This window comes from Lolium perenne, chromosome 5 (assembly GCF_019359855.2).
Source record: "Lolium perenne isolate Kyuss_39 chromosome 5, Kyuss_2.0, whole genome shotgun sequence".
NCBI classification, from domain to species: Eukaryota; Viridiplantae; Streptophyta; class Magnoliopsida; order Poales; family Poaceae; genus Lolium; species Lolium perenne.
The window spans coordinates 173954010-173967683 of NC_067248.2; the positions used below are offsets into that span (position 1 = coordinate 173954010).

The 13674-nt window shown below is 40.8% G+C and overlaps 1 protein-coding gene across 2 annotated transcripts; it reads right to left on the minus strand.

Moving 5' to 3' along the window:
- Positions 1-1117: 1117 nt before the first annotated feature.
- Positions 1118-5800, minus strand: LOC127300656 (nudix hydrolase 20, chloroplastic). 2 transcript variants are annotated; one of them, XM_051330801.2, is made up of 10 exons: positions 5396-5800; positions 5243-5307; positions 4727-4907; positions 3960-4040; positions 3661-3786; positions 2849-2928; positions 2624-2739; positions 2406-2526; positions 2155-2286; positions 1118-1418 (listed from the first exon to the last, which is right to left on the minus strand). In XM_051330801.2, exons 1-9 carry the CDS (start codon positions 5642-5644, stop codon positions 2217-2219), a joined length of 1089 nt encoding a protein of 362 aa, XP_051186761.1. In that variant the 5' UTR covers positions 5645-5800; the 3' UTR covers positions 1118-1418; positions 2155-2216. The 2 variants fall into 2 exon arrangements, with proteins under 2 accessions (XP_051186761.1, XP_051186762.1); XM_051330802.2 differs by having other exon boundaries at positions 2146-2286.
- Positions 5801-13674: the final 7874 nt, after the last annotated feature.

Here is a 13674-nt window from a genome sequence, read left to right on the forward strand (position 1 = left end):
CAGGATCCAGGGCCGCGCCGCCGCCCCCAATCCGCCTGCCCGGTGAGACCGCGGCGAGGAACGGAGGAGAGAGCCACACCGCCATGGTTCCATGGCCGCGCCGCCGCCCCCATCATCGCCCGCCCGACGAGGCCGCGGCGAAGACGTGATGAGATGGCTGCGCCGCCATCAACCGCCGGGTTCCGGGATCATCCCCCCGACGCGGAGGCGTGCCTCCTACCGTCGCCCCAGGGGACCGTGCGCGGATCCCCGCCGCCCCCATCATCGACCGCGCCAGGCTTCGCCGGCGGCAGCCTCAGGGGACGGCGAGGAGGGAGGAGGAGGGGGAAGGGAAGGCGGCGGCGGGGGGTTAGGGTTCCGCCCCGAGTCGCCCTGGAGGGGATGACCCGAGCGGTCACCAATTGAGGCCTTTGTCAAGTGGTCCTACTGTAGTGAAGAGAGAGAGAACGAGAGTAAAAAGAGGCCATTCCGTTGAGCCCAAAGGCTCATCCTAGCTAGGAGGAGAGAGGATCCTGGTGCTACCTGTGTTGTAGCACCGGCCTAGCAGCAGCACTGCAACGAGCATGCATTGAACTTCAAAGCTATAATCATGAAAATAATGTAATCAGCACCACTAAACAAGTATTAGCACCAGCCTTGGGCAGTATAGAGCTCTACCCCTGGGGGGAGGTTCCTACTTCGAGGCTAACCTCGAAGGGTCTGGCCTCCAAAACCTGGATGTCGACACAAGTGGGACAATGGGGATGCTCTCTCTATCATAGGAAGGTTTACTGAGTGCAATATGATTTTGTCCCCCCCCATTACCTTTTCAAGTAGACCCCCATAGTTTCTATAGTGATTACACGCTGCTAATTATGCTATCATTAACACCAAAAACACTTAGGAGACTTTCCCTTTTACTTTCGTCATGGCTCTCGATTCTCCTCATCCACTTAAGCTGATAGTATCTCTCGTAGTTGGTTGATGTTTTGGTGGAGAAGGGACAAAAGACTTCGTTTAACAATTGGATGTGTTTCCTCAAGACGCTCACAATGATATTATGAGAAAGGATAATGCGAAGATGATGTGTCCACCATGTCTTCGGACGGCAGTGCCTTAATGTTAAGCACCCATAAAAAATCATCCCAAAAGAAGCACCCATGAGAAAAATATTAAGATCCATGCCCAAAAAAAGTAGATTATGTACATGGATTAATTTCTCGGGAGCAACCCTGATAAATGCATCTAAAGAAGCATAACCATGAATAGCTGGCCTTCGGGCGGCCAAGCGGCCATCACGACTCACGAGGGAGCGTCCGACTTGGTGATGAATCAAAGCTTAGCACAACTTGATAAATAGTGATATCAAACTTATGTTCTGTTAGATGAGAGGGGGCTCAACCTTGGTGCTCACAACAAAACCAGGACCAGCTCCAGGCCTGCAGTTGTCACAAAAGATTTGAAAATTATTTTAAAAGATAAACAAGCAAGCCTAAACAAACCATGATCATCACCATGAATACATGTCTAATAGATAGTTCAACCGACACAAGTCATCTAGCTAAATTGAACAGGAGTTACTTTTATCATGTCCGGACATAAATTTTCTGATCATATGATCATGATAAAGTAACTTAATGAAAAATCATATCTATAAGTTCCTAAAAAATAAGGAAACAATGAAATAATGTACAAGATATACACATGCACATGTGGCACGTGAATGGTAGGAAAATATTTGAGCTAAGAAAAAAAAGTTATTGCAGATTGAGCTATAGGAAGTTACAGTTACATAATATTATAATTTATAAAGGTTTTTAAGCTATACTCCCTCCATTTCCATGAGCCCAGTGGTTGTACTATTTTACCAAAAATCCATATGTGCATGTTTTTATATATACTCTGCATTTATGAGTTTTTCACATTTTTAAAAAAAACTTAGAAGTACTATTTTTGCTAAGTTACAAATAGCAGAATCATATGCTACTAGGATCCTCTTGTTGTTTCTCTATTATGACCACATTTCCTCCTCGTTTTCCTTGATTCACCGAGGAGTCAATATAATGTGCGAAAAGAACATTTGGAGTTAAAAATGTGCCTGTAAAGTCTGTACTAAAAGTTAATATGGAATCTCATGATAATATTCTGATTATGATAGACAGCTACCCAGCTTACTCCATAGAAAACAGCATGCTGACAATCTGTGATGATTCTGTTTGAACTGTGAACCGCGAGCCCTAGGAACAATCACCGCCTCTCAAGCTTGTCAGCAGCTTCAGGTACCCATTACAATCTGGGTCTACATACCTGAAGGCAGATTACCATGTCAATAGCTGAGAAGATTTGTTTACCATGTCAACAGCTGAGAAGATTTGTTCTTGAAATTGCACTGTCAGGACAATAAGAATATATGGCATATATACTACCCATGACGGAAGAGGAAGTCAATGATCACAAGGTTGCAATTTGCCTTGAAAAAATTTGTCCTCCGGATAATGTTTGCAGCATGTGATACGGGGAGTAGTCTGAAGCTATCAACTTCTCCATCTGCAAGATGTTTGGCAATGCACTGGTTAATATCTTGCCTGCCAGAATGTTATTTGTATGAATGGTAAACAGAATATTAGCATTTTTTCACAGTCACCTTCATTATTAGGAACAAAATCTACAGGAAGCCTAAGGTCGTAGCAGAACAGAACATCCCTTTTGTATCTAAATCCATCGATATCCATGTAAGATACAGCTCCAACAGAAGTAGCACTAGCAAAAAACAAACATTGATACTCATGAGTTCGGTTCTTCACACAGCAAAAAATGAGGTATGATAGTACAGAAAAACTAGAACTTCTCACAGAAATTAGCACGTTACTTGGTTGACATGGATCTTGGGATTCCTGCTTCCTCTTCGCATTCCTTGATGATATTCTCTTTACAGGAGATTCCATATGGCTAAAAATTTACATACGGAGTTAATGTAAGCTAACACTTCCATATGAAAATCACAAGGGCATCGTGCATCACTTCTGCAACCGAAGTCTTTGAGCCTGCCAGCCAAGACCTTAACCTTTATTTCCATGCAATATTATAACTCCTTCAAAATACTACCTTTTTAAGCAGCCTAACTTTCTACATATGAAGTCACCTGGCTTAACTAACACTATAACTGGGAGGAGTTAAGAACATTTTATACCAGATAAATTTGTAAGAAAAAGAGAATCCCAGAAAGTCTGGACGTATTCTTTCGTCAATAATTCCTTTACTAAGAACTTAAGGTAGATTCAATAGATACCCAAAAAGTTCAAATTCTTATCATCCTGATTTAGGCATATGGCTAGCAACAATCTACAGGCTATAGGTCTAACTACGAGCATTCACTATTATCTTCATAATATGTCCAGAACTAGTGCAAATCTCTATTCAATTACAAAAATGGGAAATGTTCATGCATATTATTTAGATATTAATATTCTGAAATAGGAGATCCAAATATTATCATCTAATGCATACAAGATTCCTGCTTCATATTTTTAAATGAAAATGGTACCAAAGGCACTATATGACTGGTGTAATAATAAACAATGTTGAAGAAAAGTCAGTAATTATAGCTACCCGTCTTCAATAGAAGTGCTAACGGAGCGCCAAAAGACTTAAATAGTAAAATAGAAAAAACAAGAACTATACCAGGCCACCAGCAACAAGATGATCTAGCATTCCAGGGTAGGTTTGCTTCACATCACTTCTCTTAGCAATCCACAGAGATTTCTCACCATCCTTCTCGATGTACCCATTCATATGAACACCATAAGCCTGCCAGAAGGATCTAAGACTTAAAATAGAGAAGGCTGTTTAGGAATATAGCTAGCAAGAATCCAGAAACTCGTGTCGCAGACAAGAAGATCGATCATGAGTACCATGAGAGGTGTAGAATACAACACAGACACCATATATCAAAAAAAGGACATGCTACAAGTATATCAAACCTTTATGCCGAAGTAGGGAGCAGCAGCACGTTCCAGAGAGAAGTACACAGGCATGCCATAAGATGAGGTTACTGGATAGAGCTGCATATTGCAAAATATTGTAAGACAAGCAAAACAAAAAGGAAACGTGAACCTAAGGTTGATTTGCTAGGTGATAAAATAAGTTAAACAGCCTCAAAAATAGTATCAGAAAAATAGATAGAAAGAACCTAATATATAGCATGAAAGCCAACAACATTGCATGAGGAAACATAAGAAAAGAACACTCGCGATAAAGAATGGATGGGGAATTGAATGTTATACAGTATCTCCCAACATTACTATCACATACAAAGTTATAACCAGTTGACGACCTTGAAGAAAGCTTGAACTGGTAAAAAGTATGTACCATTATTCATTACAAAGAGAAAATAATTTTTAAAAAGCCGTCTAAAATGGCAAGGTTTAGATAGCCTGACCATGAAGTAAATATGTCACTACCATGATCTACCTAGATAGCATAGTGGGGATATGCAGTGAGCCAGTGACAGTAAAACAGGTTAGTTTCCTACATTTGGGAAAAGATCATACAACTATGTCCAAGAAGTCTTTCCAGACTAATCTGCTAATTTTAATCGTATGACACCTGAACACCACATAATTACAGTACCCTTAGCTTATAGCTACACTCATGTAGTCATGTAGTTGTCTAAATTTGGCAAATCAGAAAATCGCAATTTTCTGAAGTTCAAAGTTGAATAATTCAGATGTCCGTTTCTGGCAAGTACCTCATTGCGTATACCAGGAATGAGTTCTCCTAGGCCTTTTATGACATCTCCAATGGCTAGCGTTCGAGCTTCTGGAGTCCTAAGCGATGGGTGGAGAGTCACATGCCCCACAGTGCTGTTGCCATTGTGGCCCGAGACAATGGTAAAAACATCATGGAAGTCTCTCAGGTGTTCGGTAAAACTGAAATTAGAATTACCAAGTTAAACATTGCAGACCCTAGAATCTCAAAGATGTAACTATGACAAGTTGCTCAATATCCTCATAGACTTCCACTTGGCCAAACCCGAACACTCAATCCCCCAGAAGAACAAAATCTAGCTTGGCTATCATATGCAAGCTCTGTTCGTCTTCATTTAGTGCATGATTGCTTGCATACAGAAAAAATGATACAGTACTACACCAGAAAAATGAACTTGGCTCCGCCATTGTTTCCTCAGCACAAATTTGTCCGCAGAGTATATAGATGCTAAACGTAGAGTAAAAAGGAGAGCAGATGTTTATCATGTCACACTCACCCCTTGTGGATGTACCCCACCACTTGATCCTCCACCAAGAACTCCACGAACTGTCCCTTCTTATCCTGCGTGACCCGAACAAACCCACACCTGAGACAGTTGCAGACGTACACACACCTGTGCAGTTGGTTCCTACAAGAGGGGGGAACTTACCAGTCCTCGGTTGCAGATGTCGACCTTGTGGAAGTATCCGGAAAGGTCGGACTCGTCGCCGACCCCGGTGTCGCTGGCAACTCGGAGGGCGTCGGCCCAACTAAAGCCCGCCGCCGCAGCAGGTGCCGCGGAGGCAGCGGTGCAGAAAGGGAGGCGGCGGCGAGCAACAAGCTGGATGTGGGCAGGGGATCTCCGGCGGGCGACAGCGGCGGCGGCGGCGGCGGAGAAGGAGGTGGCTATGGCGGCCATGCTGGAAAACTGGAAATTGTCTGTGATTGGCTCGCGCTTCTACTGGCGGAGATGCCGCCGATTGTGGTAAAGGAGTATCAAGAATGATTCTGTACACTGGGGCTATTGTTCATCCGTTTTTGGGGGAAAACAAAAGGATGCCCATTGATACATCTGAGCACTCAACCAAAAAAGGAAGCAGACTAGCTTTGTCCGTGTAAACACCTATTATTTATAGTTATTGTAGCACATGCACTATGATGACATCATGCACATTAATTATCCTTTTAAAATGTTTAAAAGCCTATAACTTTTGCACCAGATGTCGAAATTAGAATCCGCTTTCACGTTTGAATTTCTTGAGGTGAGCTCTTCAAAACTAGATCTCGTTTCTATGTATTTTGATGAAGTTTTTTTTAAAGCAACTTCTACGTGCGATAAAGCAATTATAATGCGAGACGATGCAACTTTAGTGTTGGGGGAAGCAACTTTGCTGCACAACGTAAATCTACATTCACAATAAAAGTTGCATTGCTGAACGCCAAAGTTGCTCAGCCATCCGTCAAAATTTATTCGGTGGGCACCAAAGTTGCTTCACTGGACGCCAAGATTGGACCGTCACAAACCAAATTTGCTCCGTCGAGTACTAAAGTTGCTCTGCGGGATACTAATTTTGCTCGGTCGGACGTCAAAGTTGCTCTCCAGGGTTCGAAAACTGCGTCGCCGGGCACGATTGTTCCTCCGCGGGGCACTTAAGTTGCTTCGTCACACATGCAAATTACTCCTATGGACACCAAAATTATTGTCGGGCACAAAAGTTATGCCTTCGTGTACCAAAAACTGTTCATGTTCGTTGCACACCAAAGTTGCTTTGTCGCACACCAAAGTTGTTTTTCTGCACAATAAAGTTGCTCTGTCGCGCATCAAAGTTGCTTGTTAAAAAATTTCGTCGAAACATATGAAAATATGGTCTAGTTTTGAAGCTCTCATCGTGAAGATTTTAAAAGTGAAAACGAATTATAATTTCATCGCACGGTTTAAAAGTTACAGCTTTTTTAAAAACAACACCTAACATTAGCTAGCCTACCAGAGGGATGGCCTAGTGCGTGTGCCCGTGAGGTTCGTGTGGCACGCGGCCGCTCGTAAGATAACCGTCAACCTTCAGAAGTCAAAACCAAACGCAGCAAACGTTTTTTTACATGAAACACATGCATTCCAATAAAACTTGGCAGAATCGCCAGTCACCGTGCAGCAACTCCAATACCATAGTCGGTTGTTGGCTATAAACGAGATGTTATGTCATCTATAACTAATCTGTAGCCAATAAATACAATAGTTGGCTATAAAAATGTGAGTTTGTTTATATCTCAGTTAACTAAGATTTTCTTAAATCTTAGCCAGTTAACTAAAATTTATTATACTTGCTCTTACAGTGACTGGTAGCCCGAATGTTCACCGTGAGCTACACCATTACCCAGCGGGCTTATTACAACACCTCGGGGTAAACACCACACGGCCATCTATAAAATTCACCCTGAGCGGATATTTCATGTCGCTAATGAGGAGGCCAATCGAACTATATTTATAGTCGCTGGATGTCAAGGCATACTTCAGGTTGAAACAACTCGTGTGACTCCGAGCTGATCAGCAACTTCGATTGCTTAGACTGGTCATAGTGGGGAGTAACTTAGACTAGTAACATATGCTATGTTACTAGTCTAGGTTACTACCTTCATAGTTGATATAGTAACTTATATGTGGTATCATGCATTGTATCATTTTTATTATGTTGTAGACTCATCTTACTCCCTCCATACCGGTTTACTGGGCTTCTTATAAAATCAGAGATATCCCCAAAAATTAGTCTTAGTTTAGCATTAAATTAGTGATTTAATAGCCTTTGTGGCCCTCCTCCCTATAATTTCTCCCTTGAAACTCTCCGTGCACCAAGCGATGCCCTATGCATGCACTTGCATGTTAATTGTTTGACCTTCCATAATTACTAGACACAATTAACAACGTTAAAAGGGAGATTCAAAGCTCAACCGGTGGAGTTTTTCCACCTATAGGAGATTACCTTAGTTGCGGTGTATTTCTTAATAAGCCCAATAAATCGGTATGGAGGGAGTACCTTGAGGTGTGTGATGTTATGATAACATAGCTAGTTACCACCTTACTCTCTTTCTTCATTTATTAGCATATTATGTCATTAAAATACCTTGAGATGTGTGATATTATTAGCTATGTTACTCTCACTATGAGCAGTCTTAAAAAGAGCTTGGGCTTCGACATATAAGGTATTGGAAATCCCGGTCAGAGACCCAATAACTGCAAAATGAACGTCAGCATCGCTTCCGCGACAGATCGCTCCCCATCCGCCGTTGTTTGTTTCTGCGTAGAAAGAGGCGTTCAAGTTTATCTTGATATGGTCTGCAGGTGGAGGCGACCATGTGGCTACAAGAGCCGGCTCATGTGTTTTCCTTTTTTGAAAAAACTCTTTTCATTCGTCAACTTGCCGTCTCACACCGTGCTGAAATTGCACAACTGATGCATGCATCTCTCTATGGTTGCCTTTGTTAGAGCATCTTCACCGACGCATCCTATATAGTCGTCGGCAGGAGTGTCGACACTGCCGTATGGGGGCGCGTCGGCACAACATCCTCCATTTGGGGCTTCCACACCGGCGCACCCCATACGACAGCCCCAATAGATGATATGAACTTGAAAATTCAAATAAAACCATAGAAATTTGAATAAGTTTACGAATTTAAAGTTTGAGCCAACACACGGCCACCAAATTCGAATAGGTTTTTGAATATGAAGTTTGGGCCTACATACGGCCACCGAATCGCCATCTCCGGCTGCAAAAAGGAACATCGGCTTCCAAGCCAACTGATCATATGAACGGGATCAGGGGTGGCTCAACCTCGACGACTTCCCCATCGTCGGCGAGCCCCAGCGGCAGCTCTGTCGTTGCAACAGGATCCATGGCTCGTCCGCGTTGTACCCCGCGTAGTACCCCGATGCCGACGGTGAGCTCGAGAAGTTGCAGAGGCCACCGCCCATGATGAGGCACGCTTCCGCAGTGGACGCCGCTTTCGCTGTGTCGATAGATGCGATGCGGCGCCTTCTACGGTCGGCCGCCATAATGGAGCGGCGTTCCATCTCCTTGTCCCACACCTCCTGCGGCAGTTCCATCTCCTTGTCCCACACATCCTGCGGCATGTTCGCCGGCTTCTCCTTCGGCGCGACGGTGTGTGATACGTCTCAAACGTATCTATAACTTTTGATGCTCCATGCTTGTTTTACACCAATTTATATATGTTTTGCTTACACTTCGTTGCACTTTTACATGATTTTCGGCACTAACACATTAACAAGATGTCACAGTGCTAGTTCCCTATTTTCTGCTGTTTTTGTATTTCAGAAAAGTTGTACAGCAAATATTCTTGAAATTGGACGAAACAAAAGCCGAAGTCAATATTTTACCGAAACGAAGACGAAGTCCGAAGGGAGGTCGAAGAGGCGTAGCTGGGCACCCAAACCACCCCTAGGCGCGGTCTAGCCCTGGCCCGCGCCTAGGGTAGGTGTGGGGCCACCAGGCCTCCACCGACCTCACCCTCGTCCTATATAAAGCTCCGACGCAAAAACCCTAAAAATACAGGCCTCCATCCACGAAAAAATCCGTAGCTCCGCCGTCGTCACAGACAAGATCCAGGGACAGTAGTCTCTGTTCGGGCACACTGCCGGGACGAGGAATTGCCCCCGGAGCCATCTCCATCGACTCCACCGCCATTTCCATCGCCGTTGCTGACTTCCATGATGAGGATTGAGTAGTTCTCACTCGGGGTTGAGGGCTCTACCGGTAGCTATGTGGTTTATCTCTCTCTCCCATGGTGTGATCTTTATGTGATCATGAGCTTTGTAATCTAGATGTTGTTATGCTATTCAAGTGGATTTTACTTATGTGATCTCCGGAGACTCCTTGTCCCACGTGTGTAAAGGTGAGGGTGTGTGCACCGTGTGGGTCTCTTAGGCTATATTTCAGAATATACTTGTTCACTAAATTATGACTTGAGTTGGATGTCTCTATGAAATTGTGGTGTGTTAGTACCGTCTATGAATGCTCATAGTACAACGTGGGGTGTTTATTCGTACTTGGGAATACAACTTTGAGGTTTGCTTTTGCAGTTCTACGCGGTGAATTAGTGTTTGTTATCCAATCGGAGAGTAGTTTAGAATAGCATAGTGAAGTGCTTATATTTATATTCCTTTATGATAACATTGTTGAGAGTGTCTACTAGTGAAAGTATGATCCCCGGGTCTTGTTTGCAAACATCGAATCACCGTTTATTTATTGTTTTACTGCATGTTTACTTGCTGTCATATTTATTTCAGATTGTTATTACCACTCGTATTCATCCATGTCACTTGCATTTTACTATCTCTTCGCCGAACTAGTGCACCTATACATCTGACAAGTGTATTGGGTGTGTTGGGGACACAAGAGACTTCTTGTATCTTAATTGCACGGTTGCTTGATAGGGATATCTTTGACCTCTACATCCCTGAGTTCGATCAACCTTGGGTGATCCACTTAAGGGAAATTTGCTATTGTTCTACAAACCTCTGCAATTGGAGATCCAACACACTGTCTACAAGAAATAGAAGCGTGCTAGACGACATCAAGCTCTTTTCTGGCGATGTTTCCGTGGAGGTAAGGTAAAAGGTACTCACATCCTTTGGCTACTAAGTTTATTAGTTGCTGGTGAGTGCTCGAATTTATTTCCTTTAGATTCTGCAATTATATCTTTTTTATTTCTTGTTTTTATTTTTACTATTTAGGCTTAATGGAAAACAACAACAAAATTAGAGAGCTTTATAATATTTATCTTGAGTTAGGACATGAGGTGTTTGAAGAGAAAATTAAAAAAAAAACTATGAAACTTTACTTGCATCCTAGTAGCAATATTATTAGTATGAATTCTTTGACCATCATTATTGCTAATGCTACGGAAAATCTAAGCTTGGGAAAACTGATTTTGATGAGCATGATATTTTTAGTCCCCCAAGCACGGAGGAGGAAATTTACTATGATGATACTATACCTCTAATATATGATGATTACAATGATAATATGATATTTTCAATCCACCTACTATTGAGGAGAAAATTAATATTGATTTCGATATGCCTCCTATATTTGATGATTATGGTGATGAGAATAATAATGATAGCTATTTTGTTAAATTTGCTCCCACTACAATTAATAAAAATAACTATGCTTATGTGGAGTGTAATAATTTTATGCATGCGGCTCACGATAAGAATGTTTTAGGTGATAGTTATACTGTTAATTTTATTCATGATGCTACTGAAAGTCATTATGAGAGAGGGAAACATGGTTCTATGTATCTTAATAATATTAAATTTCACCTCTTTATGTTGAAAATTTTGAAGTTGCACTTGTTTTGCTTTCCTATGCTTGTTGGTTTGTGCTTTCATGACTTGTTTCCTTACAAGATTATTTTTCATAGGAAGTGGTTTAGACTTAAATTTGTTTTATATTTGCTTCTTGATTCTCTCGTATACTCCAATTCATATTTCTTATGTGAGCATCTTTTCAAACTACTGCGTCTAGCTGAAAGGCGTTAAAGAAAAGCACTCTTGGGAGTTAACCCATGTTTTATTTCTTTAATTTTTATTTTATTGAGTCTTGGAAGTTATTACCTCTGTAATAACCGCTTCTCATCATTTTTATTTCGTTTTTGTTCCAAGAATATCCTCTAATAGGAAGAAAGTAAGATTTGAGGAAGTTGTTGTCCAGAACAGATTATGTGTTGTTACCATAAAAATTCGTAAAAATAGCCAGAGAGGAATTTTGAGCTGTCATTTTTATGCATATGCCCCAGGTTATTATCTAACTTTCGTTAGTTGACCACTTTTCTAGATGAGCAACAAAGGATTTTCTGAAAAATTGGCTGTTACCTGATGTTCTGATTCGACAGATTTCTGCACTATTTGCATTTTCCTCTTAAATCTCTTTCTTTTTGAGTTCTATTGATCAAAGAGCTTTTTGAAAGGTTGCTACAATATCTAATGCTTTAATAGATGTTTGATATATGTTAGTACTGAACCCAAATAGATTTGTTTATTTTGATTGTACTAATGCTGCTAATGAAGAATTGTGTGAAGTTTTGTATGAAGGAAGTTTTCAAGTGTAGGAAAAGAAGAATGATGTGATGAGGTGAAGAATGCACGAAAGCTCAAGATTGGGGATGCCCCTGTCACCCCAAGAAATATCCAAGAGGTACAAGCGTCAAAGCTTGGGGATGCCCAAGGCATCCCCTTCTTAATCAACAAAATATCAGGTCATCTTTCAGGACACTATATTTTTATTGCTTCATATACTATGTGTTGTTCTTGGAGCGTATTTATTTTTGTTTATAGTTTTCTTTTGTTATGTTTGCTATAGCATATGGTTTATCCTATCATTCTTTTGTGGGAGAGAGACACGCACCGTTTTCATTGCATAGAATACTCTAGTTTTCGCTCTTATTGTTTTGTGAGTGTTCTAGTTTTCTAGTACTGCATTTAGCTCTTGGTTTTCGATTCTAATTATGTTAAGATCTCATTAGTATTCCGTATTCATGTATGATTGGCTCTATGGTCCATATTGTTTTTTATCTCTGAGATTTATTTCAAATAAGTTGATTGGTGTTGGATACGAGTAAAATATTTCATGACTATAGTGATGCAAAAGGAAGTTTGTCTAGACTGTGGCATAGACTTTGGTATATCATGTTGGATGTTATTCTTGTCATATGCTTAGTATTTATTGTTGTAGCATGACTATGGCTGAGAGTGCATAATATATCATTGAAAGAATCATGTGTTGTTTCCATCATAAAAGCATAATATTGTGGTATTCTCCTTTGATGTTTTATTGGATTGACTTGGCACATGCTTATACCATGTTATGACTATAACCAGTCAACTAAAGCCTCTATGATCATTTAATTTTTGACTTGTAATATCATTTTATGCTTTGATTGATAATGTTTTGTCGCTATGCATGATCATGGCCATTATTGCTCTCTTTGTTGGTCGCTCCCAGTCTTTTGCTAGCCTTCACATGTGCTGAGTATGATCTCTACTTGTGCATCCAACCACCATTAACTAAAGTTTTCCAATTGTGTCCACCATATCTACCTAGTAGCAGTATTGCTATTCAAAGTAATTCATCATGTTTTTATTTATCTTCCAAATTGAATTTTGTCATGAGAAAATTAGTCAGTAAAGCTCTCACGAACTTGATGACACATTTACTTTCTTGTACTTAATTAACTTGATCATTGTGACTATCTTATGAAGTTTATATGTTTGCAAATTGCAAGTTGGGAGTTCGAATAACCATCCTTTCATGGGGAACGCTTTCAACATTGCACTTATTCATATTTAGTTTATGTCATGTTCTTTTGCTTATGGATGGCTAGCGGTGCAAAATAAAATGGGAACTTGTAAGTCTATGGAGTTTGTATATGAGTTAGAGAAACACCTGGGCTGCTAATCTAAGCGGTGCATTATTCATGATGGAATTTTACAGCGAACCATAGTGAGCATTCTATGAAGCATTTACAATAAAAAGCTATACACATAGTAAATAAAAAAAATGTTGGGATGCTCATTGTCTGTTTCTCTTGTCCTTTTGGCATGGGATTGCTCCTACAGGAGTACTTCTATATCATCGGGCAAGAGGTACCTCGTTGGCGATTCTTGATGATACATGTATACTTACAATAACAAGAACTTATTTGGGACCTAAGTTCAGTAGCATGAGGATTAGGTACTCGTATTCAAGGGGCATGAGATTTTCAACTTGTGATTTGTCAAGCATATAGCTCATATTTGCATCACATTAACTTTAACCATTCAAGATGCTTATGATAGGGGCAATGAGAGCTCAAAGCTAATGAGTACCATACTTTTTGGAAGGTTTATAAAACTTGTTTATATTGCTTACTCTGCAAAGAGTTTCTCATTTACTATTA

What these genes read in the sequence shown, in the direction of transcription:
- LOC127300656 (XM_051330801.2), bottom strand. Translation starts at nt 5,644, where the DNA reads ATGGCCGCCATAGCCACCTCCTTCTCCGCCGCCGCCGCCGCCGCTGTC. An exon ending in CTCCCTACTTCGGCATAAAG is followed by an intron (nt 3,787 to 3,959) that starts GTTTGATATACT and finishes TCCTTCTGGCAG; the next exon opens with GCTTATGGTGTTCATATGAA. An exon ending in CCAAGATCCATGTCAACCAA is followed by an intron (nt 2,740 to 2,848) that starts GTAACGTGCTAA and finishes GTTTTTTGCTAG; the next exon opens with TGCTACTTCTGTTGGAGCTG.